Source organism: Trachypithecus francoisi, unplaced genomic scaffold (genome assembly GCF_009764315.1).
Source record: "Trachypithecus francoisi isolate TF-2019V2 unplaced genomic scaffold, Tfra_2.0 Lachesis_group11, whole genome shotgun sequence".
Lineage (NCBI taxonomy): Eukaryota > Metazoa > Chordata > Mammalia > Primates > Cercopithecidae > Trachypithecus > Trachypithecus francoisi.
In genome coordinates, this window is record NW_022681456.1 from 93,305,853 (window position 1) to 93,324,828 (window position 18,976).

Here is an 18,976-nt window from a genome sequence, read left to right on the forward strand (position 1 = left end):
CTTAGCTCTGAACTCCACTGAGCTCGCTATCTTCAGCTGTAGCTCCATGTGTCCATCTATGTTCTAGACATTTCCATATGAATGTTCCCATGTCTCAAATTGTCCACAAGCAAACCCATAGCTATGCTCCTTCTCCAGCATTTTCTTAGTCAGTCAGCAGCATCTACGTGAAAGGGACCTTTCAGCTCTTTGGGAAACCTGGCAGCCATTTTTCTCTCAGGGCCATGAAATGATGGCATATACCCAAATATATACATATCTACCATGTATGTGCCAGTCAGGACTACATGTTCTCATATATTATCATATTTAATTTTAACAAATGCATATTATTAATACTATCTTCTTTTCACAGATAAGGAACCTGAGGCTCAGAGAGGTCACACAGGACTAAGCACTGGAGTCTGATTTGAGTGCACTTCAGGCTGACTCCAAATATACCTAAATACAACTTCTCCTGCAATAAGAATGATACAATTAGATGTTTAGTGTCTTGGGAATAAAAGTTTTTGAAGGAATGACTTGTAAATTAATGGGCAGCTTACTTATAGGGAAGAGTAATTGAGGACTTAATGAGGGGAATTTATTTCATATAGTTGGAATATGAGCAAAATAATTTGGGAAATAGAAAGTCTTCTAGAATCCTTTTCACACGATTGATCTGATACTAATCAGCTATTGATCATTTTGAATTATAATATTATGAATGTCTATACTTTATTACCATACAGCTATGCACATGTTTAAGACCATTAAGGAAAGTGACAGGAAATGACCCTAGAGCTAATTTCCCAACACCCGAGAAAAACTCCCTGAGAGAATGTATGGCTTTCTTTTCTTTTGGCAGACATAAAGAATAGAACCTGCATATAAAATGGCCAGCCCAGTTTTGAAGTGGTGATAATGTTAATTCATTTCCTTCTGTGAGTATCAGATAGTAAAACTAATTGAATATTCACATGTGCTGCCACCTACATGAATTAATCTATGTCTATGAGTTAGTTTACCCATCCTACACTCAGTTATGTTTCATGAGAGTGCATTCCTAAACAATATTTTAAGGTGAATAAATCTAAAAGCACATCATTTGGGAGACTTAGACCTTCAAGTTAACCCAGAAGAAAGTAAGTGATGGAAAGTCTGCTGGTCATGCGAATTATCTGAGGGAGACAAAGAGGTTTGGAGTCCCTTTCACTTTCATTTTGGAGGGAGAGATTTTTGTTAATTTCTTTGTCTATCAGACAGGAAGAGATTAAACCATTATTAACTAAAAACACTTAGTGGTGTCTCCACACAGGGAATCAGTTTTCTTTTGAATTTCCCAACTGCATTGTTCACATGCTCTTAAAGCATATTTACAACCTTTGCTTAAAAGGATTTGTAACTGTCTTTACTTGGCAGATAGCCATGTACAAGTCAAAGGAAGGAAAATTCTTTAAGGATTATGAACTTCCTGGCTGCAAAAAAGGCTCAACAGCTGTCAGTGTATCCTCTAGTTACTCATAAACATTTCCTTGGAAAAACACTATCTTTCCAATGGCTATTTAGGAGTCTTAGACTTCTCTCATAAGATAAACCACAGGTAATCACATAATATGTAGGATGTATTAGTTTTAATTCGTTTATAAAAACAAAGTGAAATATTATATCCTCTTGACAATTGCACAATCTCAATTACACGCCAAAGGGGAAACTGAACAACGAAATACCCATAACAAGCATAGGGTACTTTTAAAATAGTAAAAAAAAAATCATTTCTTAAAAGAAGAAATTCTTGCCAAGCATTTGCCATTAACTAGCTGTGACAGTTGAATCTTTAACCTTTACAGGCTTCAGTTTCCTCTGTCAAGTACATCTGATGTACTTCTCTAGCCTTCTTATGGTTCATATGTACCATGTCAAAGTTCTCTTCATTTTAATTCTCTTTTGTCCAAATATGATATAATCATTTTTAATTCATATGTGTTTTTCCATTATTTCAAATTTCTATCTCTAATATCTCTTATTGTGCCTTGATTACTGATAATTCTTTTATATTAAAGAAGAACTCTATTCATCTTATAAAATGTACAACTTTTTTTTCCCCCTAACAAGCTTTCTACAGAAAATTCCTATTTGGTAACTGCTTCTTATAGAATCCTTCACTTCCTATTGAGAAGAATCCGGGACTTTAAAAATCTGCTATTCTCAAGAGAGCAAAAAGAGCAAATGGTTTCAATGTGTTTTACAGAATGAAGAAAAAGTTTCAGATTTAACTTACGTTTTGTTACTATTGAAATGTTTTGCTAACAAATAGAAATATGAAAAGAGAACATCTGTAAGAGGGCAAGAACAATGAAATGAAAGCACAGGCAAAAGAATATTTGAGAGACTGGTCAATTTTAACTTTGGCTGGTGAATAACTGCTGCTGCAGAGCTCCAACTTACAATTAGATTTCGGTTCCAAAACTGTGGCTTCTATAATAGCTTGCATCAACACCAAATACAAACATATGTTGCCTTAAAAGTCCTATTTTAAGTAATTAAATCTGGACATTTAAAATCCAACGATGTCTAGAAGTACTGTATCTCAGTTCAAGCCAAGTGATTATCAGCTTTGTGCCTTCATCTTTACATTCTCCTAATCTGTTTCATTTATGATGACTACAGGCGTAGATTATTTGTTGTTGTATTAAAAAATATTACCATCCAGTGCTTCATCTGTAAACATCATTATTACTGCTGACATCGTTCTCTGTGTTTGAAATGAGACAAAAGATTTATTTGCTCCACCAACACATTTAAAACATGCTACCAGCCAACAATGAGGCAGAGTTAGAGGCTGTGTTTGTGTGTGTGTGTGTGGTGTGTGTGTGTGTATTTAGGCATGTTTACTGGAAGAGTAAATAATAATTTCAAAGTTAAACTACAAAAATGTGATCATCTTTTCTCTCATATTTAATTTGAAGAACAAAACAACTTTTTGAATAAGTGAGATGTATATCCAAAGAGTCTCAGTTCTAAACCCTTTTCGAGATTTATGCTTTAGCTTTGCTAGCCTGCAAGTATCTTTAAGATTTAGTCATTGCTTCAATCATTCTATCATGTGCAGAGTACTTGGAAGAGAGGGATGCATAAAACAAGGTCAACCATACTGAGGAAGGTTAGAGACTTTTGGCAGAACCTAAAGTAAGGAAAGCATAATCGCACATAAGGCAAATGGAAGAGAGGGCAGAGGCCAGAATCTAAGCATTTTTTAAAAGGAAGAATCCAGTACTTCTTTAAGTGAAAAACCTGTAACTATATGTTCTGTTTGTCAAATATTTAATAGTCCAAAAAACTTTTTTTTTGTTTTTGTGTTCTTATTTCTACCCCCGTCATGAAATCAATGGTATAGAACAGTGTGGAGGAAGAGAAGAGGGAATATTCCAGGCAGAGGAAAGCAAGAACAAAAACCAAAAACCAAGAAAATGTCATCCTTGGGGAACTGCAGGTAGTTTGTGCTCAGAAGCACAGCATTCCCACATCACACTTAGATTAGTGGGAGGTGAGCACAGAGAGGCAGATGGGAAGTGTCTCATATGCTATGAAGTTTACATTTCATTATATAGGCCTGAGTTTTCCAAACTGGAATGTCAGGGGAGCCAGAAAACCACAACTTAAGCACTTTGCCTCTTTCTGGAGTATCAATTTGTGAAAGTGGGGTGGGGATACCACAATATATCTACTAAGAGATAAAATGCAAACTTCAAAAAAATAAAAAGAAACACAAAACCGGCATGAAATTGTTCTTTAGGCCCTACGCCCAGACTTGGTGGGCTAAGACCCCTCATGTTCCTCATTATTCCTTTAGGAAAAAGCTCTGAAGAGCATTGGTAGAAGCAATAAAAAATTACTGAGGAATTTTCAGCAGAGGAGTGACACAATCATTCATAGTAAGAAAGAGATGGTGATGGCAGAGAGTAAGATCAGGAAGATGTGAGGAGGCTACTGCTTCAGAGGAATGGGGAGTAGGGCCTGGCTGTGAAGATGCACCAACCTCAACTGAGAACATTTTGTTAACGTTGGAGGTGAGAAGTAGGAAGGAATCAGGGCTGCTCTCAGCTTTCTGGTCTGTGACACTTTACCTGGAAAGCAAGTTTGTTTGAAGGATTAGAGGTGATCTCTAAAGCACGTAGTTGAGAGTCTGGCAACACAGTAAATGCTCAGAACACAGTAACTCTTAGCATTGTGCAGCTGATGAGGCTGTTAAACAAGACAGGATAGAAGAACAAGTAGATTAGGGGCAGAAGCATGCTTAATTTAGGAGGCATTTCATTTCCTGATTTCATTTAAAATATCCTTCAACTTTGAAAATTCGAATCTCTTAAAACTTATCTTTTTTTTTCAACCGTATGCGTATAGACCTATATTTGAATATACAGTTGAGATGGAAGTAAGTATATATTAAATACTAACTATAATGTTAAGCCCACTTACTATGTTGATGAAACTATATTTTTCCATAAACTGGGTATTTATTCCAAGCGTGTTTTATTTATTTATATAGAGTTGGGGGTCTTGCTTTATCACCCAGGCTGGAGCACAATGGTGTGATCAGAGCTCACTGCAGCCTCTAACTCCTGGGATCAATAATCCTCCCACCTCAGTCTCTTGACTAGCTGGGATCACAGATGCATGCCACTATGCCAAGTTAATTATTTACTTTTTTGTAGATATGCAGTCTCACTACATAGCCCAGACTGGTCTCAAACTCCTGGCCTAAAGCCATGTTCCTTTTAAAATGTGCCTTAAATAAAGGTTATATAATAATAAAGGAAATAAGCCCACTTAATACTAATGATACTATTCTCATATACTGCCTGTAAGAATATAAATTAATACATCTTTTCTTGGAAAGCAATTTTTCAATAAATATTTATCTGAAGTGTCATAAACGATTCTTGTGCATTGATACAATAATTTTACTTTCGGAAAATTTTCTTAGGGAGACAATTCTGAAATGCAGACAAAGACTTACGCATAAAGCAATTAAGTGTAGCTCTTAATGATTTAAATAAAACCTGGAAAAAATGTTAAAACCCCCAAAAATGACAAAATTGCACTCATACAGTGTACATAGAAGAGGAAAACACACACAAAATATAAACTGTGGTTATCTTAGGTGGTATAATTGCCATCACATTTTAAAATTGTATTTTGGACCTCAAATGCATAGATTGAATTTACCATACATCTGTACTGGTTCTCTTTTATTTATATTCAATTATATTGAACTGGATTATTTAATAGACAGTGAATATTGGTAAAGACAGCATGTAATCAGAAACCAGAGTATTACCTTATGCCCTTGAAGGAGAACTGTAAACCTAATATAAAATACATAACCTTTAGAATTCCATTCATTCATTTCAGAGACAATGTGATATAGTGAAGAAAAAATTCAAACTAGGATTATTTTCTGTATTTTTGAATAAAAAAAATGTATTATGTATAAATAAAGTAATTTATTTTCTAGTTTTTATAGACTGCATCTTCCATTTCAAATTGGTAAATGCATATGAGCTCACTTGCTCTGAACGCTAAAGCTAAAGTCAGAGATAGTACAGAGAGGTGTACTACCTGATACCAATTGAGACATATTGCACTACACATAGACCAGACCAGTGTGACGCCATGTGAGTGTGTGGGCTTTCTCTATAACAACTAAAAAAAAAATGTGGGTTGATATGTTTAAACTGTGAAAATACTTGTAAAAAATTTTAAGAATTTGACTATGAATTTATCTCACTTTGCTTATGTGAGTGACATTCTAGAAAGAGATGCAGACTAATCACTCCACAGCCAACACTGGTTGTTCCCGTGGAGCACACAGGTGGAATATGATTCATTCAAGAGACAGATCTAGAACTGGGGCCAGACTCCTAGTCTGCTTTCCTTCCACTCTATTCTACTGCCTCTGAAAAGAACATTAGAATCTTTAATATGAATTTTGCTTTATATTGGAAAAGACAGCTCTCCTTTTTCTGCCACTATGAAAACAGTCTTTGAAAGCAGAATAGAAGTCACTGGAAAATATGATTTGATATGCAAATATGCACCTTAAACACAACCTTTCACAAACACCTTTAAGTAGTGCAAGGAAATCCTCTGAATGTGTATCATAAGTATCTTCAAACAAAAATTGAATGTCAGCATTTTGATAAAAGTCATAGACGTAGTATAAGGAATCTTTATTTTATACCTAGATCCCTGGTAAAACAAATGTGCCCATAGTTACCTGGTTTAATAACCAACTTGGAAGGTTCAATTTACTTTTCATTGTTTTCTTAGGAAATAAGGTTTAGTCTTGTCACAATCAGTGAGGCGAAAGACAGATTTGCTTCTTATTTGTTTTATGAAATTACATGAACAAATTAATAGCAATACTAATCTTGTTTCATTCAGTAAGAAATCTGAAAGAATTATAATACTTTGGTAACTGTTGCCAACTTTGTGGCATTTTTTTTCTAGTCACTCTTTAAGCAAGACTTACAAGAAAATAAAAAGTAATCTCAATTTAGGGAAATCATGCAATTTAATAAACTTAGGTATTAAATCTAAGAAATTCTGCTTGGCATGTTAGGCTTATACAACATGTAATTATGAAGTATCAGTCTCAATTAAAGTTCAACAAGTAAAAAAACAGGACAACCACATAATGTATTGTCTAACTAGGATACTTTCGAAAAAAAAAAAAAAGCTGTTATTCATAATGAGCCATACACCAAGACTGTTTAGTGCAAACCAGGATGTATAGTTATCCTAATAGACCAGAACCCCCGTCATTCTTTAACTACATAAATTAGCATGTCTATTTACCAGGATTCACCAGCTTACACATTTGTGGTGAAACACACATATGTTCCTCGGTAAAACAGAAACAATAAAAATCCCAATTTTCTTCCTTTACAAGCTGGCTCAGGTATACACTTAAATCCATTTCCTCTAATTACTAGACAAATTGATATCCTATGAAAAAAGACTTTCTCACTTTATTTCAAATTGTTATTGTCCATCAGCCTTCTTCTCCTCTCCCCGAATTTAGCACTTTGTACTTGTTTTGGGGACTTATAAAATATAAAATAAGAATAGTAGCAGCAATGTTTATTCACTCATCACACAAATACTACTGAGGGCTCACTGTGTGCCAGAGCATGTGCTGGGTCCTCCTAGTGATGTGCAGATAATTACAAGTGGTCACTTCTGTTATGAAAGACTATCTATTTAGAAGAATATACAAGTACATAAATGACTATAGCCCTCAGCATAATCTAAATGACAGAAAATATTTACAGAAAGCAGTGTGGGAGTTCAGTGGTGGGAAAGATCGTGGTACATGGCTGAAGGACATCATGGAATGCTTCTGATGTAATGCTTGACTCTGTCTTTGAATGATAGCAGAGATTGTCAGAAAAGCATTCCAGAGGCACAACAGCCCATCAGTAAAGGCACAAAGAAATGAAAGCACACAGCTTCCTCTGTTCTAGTCTGTTAGGATAATTATATATATATATATTTTACTTTCGAAAGTATCCTAGTTAGATATTGAGTATTGTTATGCTGTAGAGTTTGACCCCAAGATGCTGGAAAGGTGAGGTGGTGAGAGAGTTCCAAGTACTCTCAATGCCAGGCAGAGGATTTTAGAGTTAATTCAAGGAACAGAGTCATACAAGATGATAAACAAAGGAGTAAACCAATGAGAGGCACACTTGAGAAGGTTTGATCTGGCAGTGGTGAATAGGATAGCCTGCAGAGACTAGGGACGGGCCACAAGAGACCAAAAACTAGCCTAAAGGTAGAACAATGTTGGAAACAAAGGGAAGGCAGCAGTGATAAGGAGAAACATGCCACAGATAATCTGGAAATACTAGCTCCAATAAATGATAACTTATTGGTTTGGCCTACATGATTAAGATTCTCATCTGACATATTTAAGAAAATGGCAATGTCATTAATAGGCACCTCAGTGAACCAACTCCAGGCTGACAGAATACCATCTTATCTTTAATGCTCAGGTAATAAAAATATTTCCGCACTTCATCCCAATCAGTTTTCAATTCAGTAAATTTCCCAAAGGAACGGCACTTATGTAGGTGATTTTTTTAAATGGATGATTTTACTGCCCCAGTAGTAAGTGGTATAAAATTATTTTAGCTATTCCATTAATAATTCTAAAATGTGACTAACAAGCGGAAGAAAAGGGACTAAGTGGAAGAATTCAGTGAGTTAAATAAATCTAAATATTCTACCCTTTTACACTCTATACACTATTTGCTCATTTATCTACTTCGACACACAGATAACACATGGTCTCTTTATCAATTATGTTTCATACCCATCATGATTTTTTCCATCATTGGCTTTCAAACTCTTTGATAGGTTTGCCTCTCTCAAGATCAGAGATGGACAGAGCCATCTCTGGGTGGACAGAGACAGCCCCAGCTGGTTAGTGGGGGAGGCACTTATTTCCCCGTCTGTTGCAGTTTTTCTCACATATACTGATTGAGCCCTTGGTCAACAAGTAATAAAGGGGGTACAAGTGTGGATTGGAGAACATGCCAAAATGTACCAAATATGAGATTCTATGATTTTATAAGGTGGCCAGTAAGGATGAATTTTCATGGAGTCCATTAACTTTCTACTACATTACTTATTTCTCCCTATTTTTCACCCTCTTTGCCCTTTCCTTAGAAGTGTTTGAGACAAAAATGGCACTAGGATCAAAACTCCTGACTCCAAGAACAAATACCTGTTGGAAAGCAAGAGGGCGTTATAACTGGACAGTGGTCCCAAGTTCTTTTCCACTTCCCTTTGTATGGAAAACAGGAAAGGGACTGAGTGGCTCAGAAGTTGGTCCATGCAGACAGCAATGGGAGTCCTCATTTATTCCTTCATGAAATATGCACTGAGCACCCACTGTGAAACAGACCATGTGATGCAATAAAGCTGCTGCCTTCAGAGCCTTAAGATCCATATAGCTCTATAATGCATCATGCTAGGGACTTGTTTTTTTTTTTTTCCAATACTGGCTTCACAAATCATGAAGTTGCTCAAAAAATATGATGGAATCCAGGTAATAATTATCCTCTTGCTATTTTTTGAATGAAAATCTCCCTGATTCATGATTCTCTTTTCTTTATGTAAGAGAGATTATATACTTAAAGTCTCACAAATATTCAGTACATATTTGCAGGGATCCAACTCCAGGAAACACATTTTGCAAAATGACACTTCTCAGCACAGCACAAAGGTTTACTTATGCTTTGCATAAGGACTGCCAAGAGGAAGCTAATTAATATGCTAAGTGCTCACTTCTATTTATAGACACTGGTCCAAGTTTGGTTTTTGGTTAACATGTACATGGAACTCTGACATGTATTTATCGTCTCTTTTCCACTTTTAATACCTCTTCAAGCAAAGTTCTAAATTTTTTTGGCTTACATTTTTATGATACTGGACGCATACAGGGTACTTATTTCAGCCTTTTGTATGTTTCTTTACCTGATCATTGAGGGAGAAGTAAAAATGATTTCCAGTGGTATTTCTAAGTGAAAAAATCTGCAGGCACAGAATTGTTGCTTGTCTTGACTAACACGATGTTTTATATGATCTAAATTTTGCAAGTATTGGTTTCTGACCCCTCTATCAGCATCAGCATTGACTTTTGAGAGTTAACGGCAAATGCTATAGACAATTCAACATCTTCCTTGCACTCAGGCAATTGCAAACGTATCTTTATTAGGAGTTGGGCAAAAAGATCTCTATGTTTCTTAAAACCTTTCCCTTTAAATTATTTCTAGTAGAGGTTGGATTTGAGATCTGCCTCTGACTTGCTAAGGATTATTTATGATTTATTTCAACCTTTAGTTGGCTCTAGGGGGGAAAAATGAACAAAGTTGAAACTAAAAGGAGGAGAAGCTTAATCCTTAGTGAAATTCCAGTGGCATGGAATACCCTGACTCTTATGATGGGTGCATTGTTTAATTTTTTATATGTTTATTTTTTCTCAAAAATAAAATTAAACTCATTTATCATTTTTAATTAGAGAACAAGTATCATCATTTTTTAAAGAGAACAAATTTCAAGCTGTGAGTCTTTTAAGGTAGACTGGTCCTCTGAGACTTTTCTGAAGCACTACGGGGAAATTTTAAACCCAGTCAAATATTTTTCTTAGGAAAAGTAGTGATAGGTCATGGTGAAATACGGGTGTCATTAAATTTTCATAGAGGTTCTTAACACACCAGAGTCACCATAACATGGACACATTGACTCTAATATCTCCAAAGAAGCATTTGCTTGTCCGCCATGGCTCTGAAGGGAGCTGTTACAGTCCGTCAATGAAGTAATCTGCATGTTAAAAAGTCCCTAAATATGTATTTACAAGATAGTCAGATCTGTTTTGGTCTGTTGGGTTAATAATCCATATGCTAAGTCTGTATATATGTACTCACAAGATATACAGATCAGCTTTGGTTCACTGAGTCAATAGTAAGTAGGTCTTTAAAAAGGCGCCTAAATAGCCACATAGTTTGTATTTCAGCAAGTTCAGAAATGCAGTCTATATACTATAAGCTATTTCTTTTAAAGTGCAGATGTATTGTTCTTTTTCCAGAGGATGCCAAAAGGTGTGCTTCACTCTAACCTGTAATATTTTGCCCTTAAAATGTCAGAAGAAAATTGCCATAGCACAAACTATATTAAAGTTCTGAGGCATAGCCCTCCAGGCTGGGGTGGATGCTGTCCTAGATTATGTCATACATATTTCATTCACTATCACTGTTCAGGTCAAATCCCCCACTCCCTGTCAGCTGACTTTGCTTCCTTCCTGTCAGTCTCAGCCCAGCAGCTAGAGTAATCCTCTATGTCCTTCCTATGTTCCAACAACTTCCCATTTCAGAGTCAAAGCAACTTCCTATACCACGGTCAAAGCAAAGGCTCCTCAAGATATGCCCTACTTTCTCAGAATTCACCCCTTCCACTTTTTCACTGGCCTCTTTGTTACTCCTGGTACACTCCAGCATGCTTCTGCTTCAGGTCCTTTGCACCTGCCCTTCCTTCTTTCTGAAAATCTCCTTTCACATGGCTAGATCTCTTATATTCTTTAGTTCTCTTATGAGAGAAGTCTTCCATGACCACTCTGTATAAGACAGCAACATCCGGTAACACCACTCTTATTATTTTCCATTAGTACTTCTCACCATTGAAAAGCATATATCTTTACTTTTTTGTTTACTGTTGAACTCCTTCTCCTAGAAGCTCCTTCCACTGGGGCAGGAGCCTCCTAATTCCATGCTTAGATAACTGCCTGGTACATTTTACATCCTCATTAAATATTTACAGTACAAATGAATGAAAGCAGATGCAAAAGGAGTCTTCTTTCTGCTTCCTTGATTGCCTGGTTGTGCTCATGTTTAGGTTGAAGAGGAATGCGTATCTCTTTCGGAGCTGAAGCCGCCTCCTTGGCCATTAAACCTCAGTTTCCTGTAATATTCTCTCAGTGGCATAAAATTGGTACTTCCTTAAGGTGCTCATCCATCCTGTTCCTAGAGCTATAGGGCTCTGATGAAGCTCCTAGAGGAGCTAGGGTCATCTCAGCTGGTCACAGAAACATCAGATCAGTCTGCTTCTAGGTGCAACAGTAAAAGTGCAACACATAGACAGAAATAGCATTTCTAAATGTCTTCACTGAATGAGCCTAATGGTGTCCACCATAGGCTCCAATGATAGCAGTGGACTGACTGACTAGATTTTGCAGTTTAATCTGATGCAGCCACAAGGGATGGCATGTGCCACTCTATGTGTGTGTCACATAACGGTAACAGACTGAGGAGTACTGGGCAGAACCACTATTCTCTCTTGAATCTGGTAAATTTCTCTGGAGGTATTATCCCATGCCTCCACTCTCACCTTTAACCATGCATGCTGTTCTCAAACGCATCCTTTCTAATGATTGAAAACTGTCATAGCAACTCCTTCCTTATTTGAATTTCACAGGAGCATTCTTTATTTCAATCACTCAGAAAGGGGGCTTTGGCAATGGAATCACAGCTGACAGCAAATTAATGACTATAATGCTGTGATTAGTTGAGATTACAGGCTACAGAAAGCTTGTCTGAGAATCCACCACTGACATTATCCTGATGCTGGCTTCTGCTGGGGATTAATATTGACCAAAAAAGAGGATGCGGTTCAGCTACAGTAAGCTCCATAGAAATGTAAAGAAATCTGTTTGTACTGTAATATTTCAATGACATGCTTATTAATTAAAAAGGCTTTTACTGTTAACTTGCTTAGCCTAAACAATCTTTCTCCTATGCCCTCTCCCAGCACACTGACTTATTTTAATAAAGCTTTAAGACATCCAAATAAAAAGTTGAAGTGATCTAGATAATTCCAGTCCCCAAACCCAAAGTATTCATTAACTAAAAGGAAAACATAAGAATCTTGAATTATTTGGATAAGTCACTCAATTTTATAATTTATTTTACATGAATAGACAAAGCAATGGATATTGTAATGCATGCCAGGGTCTGAGTAGATTTGGAAAATAAAACTTTTCAATCAACTTAATAAAGAGGAGATAAAAATTTAACATGAACAACACAAGAATGACAAAACCATCTATTCAGTTACCTGGTGTCATTTCACATCCTTCTAAATTTTGGCTGCAAAGAAATAATGATTTCTGTAATCCCCAGGAATGACTTTTGTGGGGAGAAGATTTCAAACAAACGTCTATTTGCTTTAGATGAGCTTCCTTATTTGATTTCAGATCCTCCTAAGGGAAGAGATTTCAGGATTTCCTGATTGTAAAGTGGAAGAGAACACTTAGCTGAACTTGTATGACATCACCTGAAGCATTAAAAGGGCAGGTGATCATGAGTTCTCTGCCTGTTTACCAAAGCTTCTTTACTTCCTCAATCTATTTTATTTTTAAATGTCAGAGTAGTCTGAAATCTTTCAAAGATATACAGGCTGCAGAAGCAGAGGAAATATTAGGATACGTTATTTAACTTTTGTGAGAGCTTTAAAATAATTAATGAATGGACTTTTGAATTGTTATATATCACAGTACAGATATTCTAACATTAGACCATGTGAAGAATAAATATAGTTTAACAACAAAGGGCATGAGGCCATCTCTATTTCTAGGAAGTCTGTGAAATGGCTCTTTAGAGTACATACCAGAGGCACAAAGAGAATATTGCATTTCCAGAGAATACAATATAATAAAATTTGGTTTATCAATGAAAATTAGAATATTATACAACAAATGAAAACAGTAAACACAATCTTTGTTTTAAATATATTTTTCAAAGTCTACTTGGAAATCCACATATATTATAGAACAAATTTTTAAAATGTAGTGGTTGTAATATTATTTATTAAAAAGCAACAAAATGAGAGCAAATTATATTTAAGCTTATACTATAAAGATATTTCCAATATACATAAAACACTAGAGACACATAGCTAGAACAAATAGTGTTTGAAAGATCTTACTCTAGATATGTAATAGACAAGACATTTTTCACTATAATAAATTAATTTCTTTGTTATACAAAACCCCTCAACCATAACTTCATGAAGAAATGTGAAGTGGTGTGAAAATGATCTTACCTCATATTCAAAATCTTCTGTTCTGTCTGCATCAGCAGGCAAGCTGGAAATATACTCATTGTCCTCATAAAATTCATGCTCCATTGGATGCAGAGAATGGCAGCTATGGGGAATATAGCAATATGATAGGAATAGATTAAAAGGGTTGTTTTCAAGATTAAAACTGATTTTTAGAATTTCACTTTAGCTTGCTCTGCTTTGGAATAAGACCTGTAGTGATCTAGCCTTTAAACAAACTACAGCTCAGAAAAAGCAATCGCTTTCCTTTCTCCCTCTATGTGAAGTCCACCAGTTTGCAATTTCTGTGGAATAAGGGCCTGTGGTCAGAGCTGTATTCTGTGGAGAGACTGATGTGAAATCTCTGACAGTCCATGATGCTTTATTGATACTTTCTGGCCTGCTTCCATTCCACCGAATGTGACAAGCTCCACACGTGGGTGTGTGGCAGTTGAGATTGCAGTCTCCTCAAAAAGGGGTATTTTGTCATAAAGCACTAACAATTTCATAATCCGCAGCTGCAAACTATTTTTTGAAAACCATTTTCAAAAGCACATATTTTTCAGACTCTAAAATGTGCTCACATTGTACCCTCCCCTCTTTCTTAAGATCCCCCTTTCTCATTCTCCCTCATAATGCACATTTTCTCCTCTTTGATCAAGGACATATACACCAGTATTAAAGAGCATTCATGGCGATCAATCAGTGGAAACTCCTATAAGCCGAAAGGTTTCATAATACCTTTAGAAAATTCTTAGTGACAGAGAGAGCAGATTACATTAAGGAAATGAGGGGATATGGGGTGTTGCACGTGGCTTTTATGTATTTCAACTTTTAGGGAATATTTTAAATAGTTTGTAAACATGTTATTCAATTTATTATGTTCTGATATAAAGACCACACATCATATCATATGAAAACTAAGAATAGTTTAACAGCAAAGGGCATAAGGTCTTTTCTATTTCTAAAGACAGTGAAAAAGCCTAAATACAATTGACTAGTTGGTTGCAGATGAGACCTCTAAGCCTTGCCAGGGTGGACCTTATTGAAAAATTGGAGATAGCAGTATCAATTAGTTATCTTCTCCCTTGCTGAAAGGCAAGAGACCCATTCTCATGCCCTCATACGATGGTCAGCATAAATATTCTACCAGCCTCTCCTCACTGCTATCTATGGCTGCCAGCTCCACACAGGTCTAACTAGTGTAGGCCAGAATGGTAAAGTAATAGAGGCAGCACCTTGCCTTGTGTCTGCCAGATAAATCTCCTTGCTTGAAGCTGGACTGGGTCCGCATAGCCCATTTGGGATGTTGGAACATTGAAGTTTGCTGCTTTGGACATCTGATGTATTTCCTTTGTCTTTCAGATAGTAAGAAGAGAACCCTGCTGTGAGGAAGACTTTATTCATTTAACATTTATTCAGTGGTTACCAGATGCCAGGCCAAGTGCTGGAAATATGTTGGTGTACAAAATCCAATTCTGCCCTATTAATTGGGGAAAGCAGCAAAGTGGAAATTTTAATACAGTGCAATAATTAAGGGAAACATATAGAACCTTGGGAGCACATGGTAGGGGGTGGACCCACTGCAGCCCTAGGAGGTTTTCTAGAAGAGGTTGTCTCTAAGCTAAGGCCTGCAGGACCTAGGAAGAGCAGCAAGATGCACTGGCTAAGGAAGTAGGCATTGGGGTCAGACCTCTTAGGCCTAGAAACCTGGCCCTGTCACTTTTTTGCTATGTAATCTTGGCCATGTTACTTAATATCTGTTTCCTCATCTTAGACATAGGATGTTGATAACATAATGCACTCCATCATGAGATTATTGTGAGAACTAAATGAGTCGATAAATGCAAAACATTTGGAATAATACTGAAAGCATGTTAAGTTAGCTAATACAAGCTAGCTATTATTATTCATTCAAGGAAGTATTGGATGGCTACTATGTTTTAGGCTGTATTAATGAATATTATATATTTGTTTCCTTGCTTTTTGTTCAACTACCCCTGTAGAATATAAACTGTAGAAGGCAATGACTTTATTTTTGTTCAAAGTTTTATGCCCAGCATCTAGTTCCAATGCCTGACACATCCGATTTGTGTCTGACACAAAGGGCTATTTAAAAGGTAATGGATGAATGAATAAAGAGATACCCAAGACAAACACATCCCCTACTCTCCTGGAACTTGAAGTCTCAAGGAGTATTTTCAAAACTTGGATGCACATTAGGATTGCCTAGGGAGATTTTTGAAAAATTCCGATGCCTAAGCCTTACTCTAAGAATTCTCATTTAATTGGCCTAAAGGGTGATTCAGGTATTGATACAGCTTCTAAAAGTTCCCAGGTGATTCTATTGTACATCTGTGACCCACTGAAACAGGCTTATGGGAGCCAGCCATCAAAGGGCAGGAAAGTGGCATGAATCAGATCTATGTTTTACAAAGTAGAGAGCAGATTGGAGTAGGTGATGAAAATGCAGGCTAAGGAGACTATCGCTCTTACAAACTCTCAATGTTTGAATATTTGCTAGAAAGCTCACAGAACACAATGAATTGGGCAAGCGTACTTCTAAAACTGTTCAAGTAGGATTATTTGAATAAAATCTCTCTGACTTCCTTTAAATTGGACAAAAATCTGGAGGAAGTATTCCTTGAATAGATCTTTATTTGATAGCACTATACTTACTCTCTGACAGCTAAGATCCTTTGTTTATATCTCAATATATTGGGTAATTACTTTCTTCAGAGAATTGCACTTTAATTAAATTAATTTCCTAGCTTCTCTTTAATTCTTTAAAGAGTCAAAGAAATGCAAGGAAGAGAGAGAGGTGGCCCACAGAGGAGAATGTGGAGCCAGCCACTTCCACATGAGTCTTAATAAGGTTTTTGGCAGCTTTGGTGAGAAAAGTGATTTCCCTGACCAATGTTCATGAGTAGCACGAGGCTTTTGACAGCTAGTAATATGAAGATGAACTAATCAGAGCCAGAATTTTTCTTGGCAGCTAGCAAGTATGATTACCCAGGTGAAGCAACCATGTGGGTTAGGGAGAGTAGCTAGCAGGGACCACTGAGAACTAATTGCACATATCTAAACAGGGGAGACATTTTCCAAACAGAGCTGGGAAGCCTGTCTCCATACCTGTCAACCTGCTAGGGAAACCACTTCTTTCAACATCTGCTTTATGTGACAAATGGAAACAAACCGGGCTTTGGAAGAAATGACATAAAAATACCTGTCTGAGAGCAGGAATGGACAGATGTCTGGCACTGGAGGGGTAGGTGGCCGAAGCTTGGCCAGGGCCATGATGTGTTCGAAGGTGATGTCCGTCTGAGTGCTGGCATTCATGAGCAGCACTTCTGGAGCCATCCCATAGGTCGGTCTACTAAGAGGTGTTCGCCTTAACACCTGCACCACAATGGGCTCCTTGGCATTGCGAAAGGCTTCCACTGCCTCTTCATGGGTGGCCTTCGAAAGATCCTTCCCATTGACCTACAAACATACGAGGACGTTGTTTATCTCAGAGGAAAGATCAGAGAGGCTGTCGTGATAGATTAATAAAAGGTAGAGAGAAAGGTTTCAACCAGCTCTGACATGAATTTTGTAATGGAATATTTAATCAGATATTAATATTTACTGACGTCTTTACCAACATGACGAAGTACCTGAGATTACAACAACAATTACTTCTGTATCTTTATAAAGTATCTGGAGTTGGTTAACGAGTAAAACAACAGAACTATTAGTAAAGATTTAAAAATTTAAGTAAGACATCTGCTTCAGAAAAGGGTCACTGAAGTCTTCAGATAGAGGAATTGTTAAGTATGTCATACTTTTTCGTGATTTATCAATGTCTCTGTGAGATTTTCAATATTTAATCAGGGTCTTACTTGCCTAAAATCTAATTATTTAAGGTATTGTCAAATTTCCTCCATATTCATAATGTTTTAATCCAAGACCATGTGATTGCCCATGTGCATTTTATCCTAAATCCTCACTGTTTGAAGTGTGGTCTGTGAACCAGCAGCATCAGCATCATATGAGATGATTAGAAATACAGAATCCCTGGCCCTACCCTGGACCTACTGAATCAGAATTGGCATACTCACAAGATTCTGACTTTATATTTATATTCACTGAAAGAATCACTGATCTAAAAATCCTCTGAATGAATATATTATGTCCCCACTGGTTACTCGTTTTAATTCATACCAATTCATGACTCTCCACGGTAGCTCTGGACATTACAGAGAAAGAGGTGAAGTCCGCCTTTGTCCTCACTTGTTGCTTCTCAACAGGGGCACAAACCATTGTCATTTGGGAGAGAAAAATTATTCTTTTTGTGGGACTCTCCTATGCCAGCTTACCAAAGGCCAGGAATGTTTCCCAACCTTTGTGGCTGTCAAAACGCCTACACACTTTCCCTAACAACCTTGTGGTAGGCAATACAGACCACTCTCAAATAGTTGTCAATTTAATCCCCTAAAATGAGTCCTGATAACACAGCCTTTTAGTGGAAGTTGTGTTTTAATAAAGGACTCTAGATTCCTGAAAGAGTTTTATGACTCTCGCCCCAGATGAATCAATAATGCTCTTTTTTGCAGATATGAAGAGCTATCTAGTGGCACAATACTGTGCCCAATATCCCTGAAATTATACCATTTCCAGACAGCAAACTAAGCCACCCGCCTGTTGGTGAGGCACCGATAACCGTCACGCACCAGCAAACCCTTAGAGATCCCTGGGTGCCTAAAAAAGAAGCAAAAGAAGTCACTGAGTTGCAGCTGTAGAGAAACTGCTGACATTCAAATGAGCACATTCTCTCTCCTTGAGTAGACAAGGAAAATGTGTGTGCTCAGAGCAAGTGTGGGTCGTTTTGGGGTAAATGATACAATGCCAGGTAGAAATCATCACGTCATGTAGAGACAGGCTTAATGACCTGGAGGAGCTAATTTACTCAATGGACCCTGAAAGAGTTAATGTGCCTTCAAAAAATGAGCAATTAAGCTTCTTCACCAGCAAAATATGTCCCAATTCAGTTCTTGCTCTTGAATCACTAGTAAGACACCCCAGGTGGAGATTTGACTGGGTGTTTCCCAGTGTGAACACATTCACTAATCTATGTATTCACTGTTTGATGCTCTTTTCCATGAACTAAACTTGAAAAATTATCGCTGAGTTTTCATTGATACACCTTGGAATACCTGACTTGGGGCACATGAGGGTATGTGGACATGGGACACCTATGGACATGATCACACTCATTCCTTTAGCTCCTGCTGTATGACAGGTGCTTGGGCCGGGGCCACTACTGCCTCCCCTGAGGACATGTAGACAGCAGATGATA

The 18,976-nt window shown here is 37.1% G+C and overlaps 1 protein-coding gene across 1 annotated transcript in view; it reads right to left on the reverse strand.

The window, feature by feature from the left end:
• PDZRN4 (PDZ domain containing ring finger 4) overlaps positions 1-18,976 on the reverse strand; it is a 420,326-nt gene that overhangs the window by 51,288 nt on the left and 350,062 nt on the right. The window contains exons 4-5 of the mRNA XM_033222417.1: positions 16,865-17,121; positions 13,642-13,744 (exon numbers count right to left, since the gene is read on the reverse strand). Of these exons, the coding sequence (XP_033078308.1) occupies positions 13,642-13,744; positions 16,865-17,121 (360 nt within the window). The remainder of the gene's footprint in view (positions 1-13,641; positions 13,745-16,864; positions 17,122-18,976) is intronic.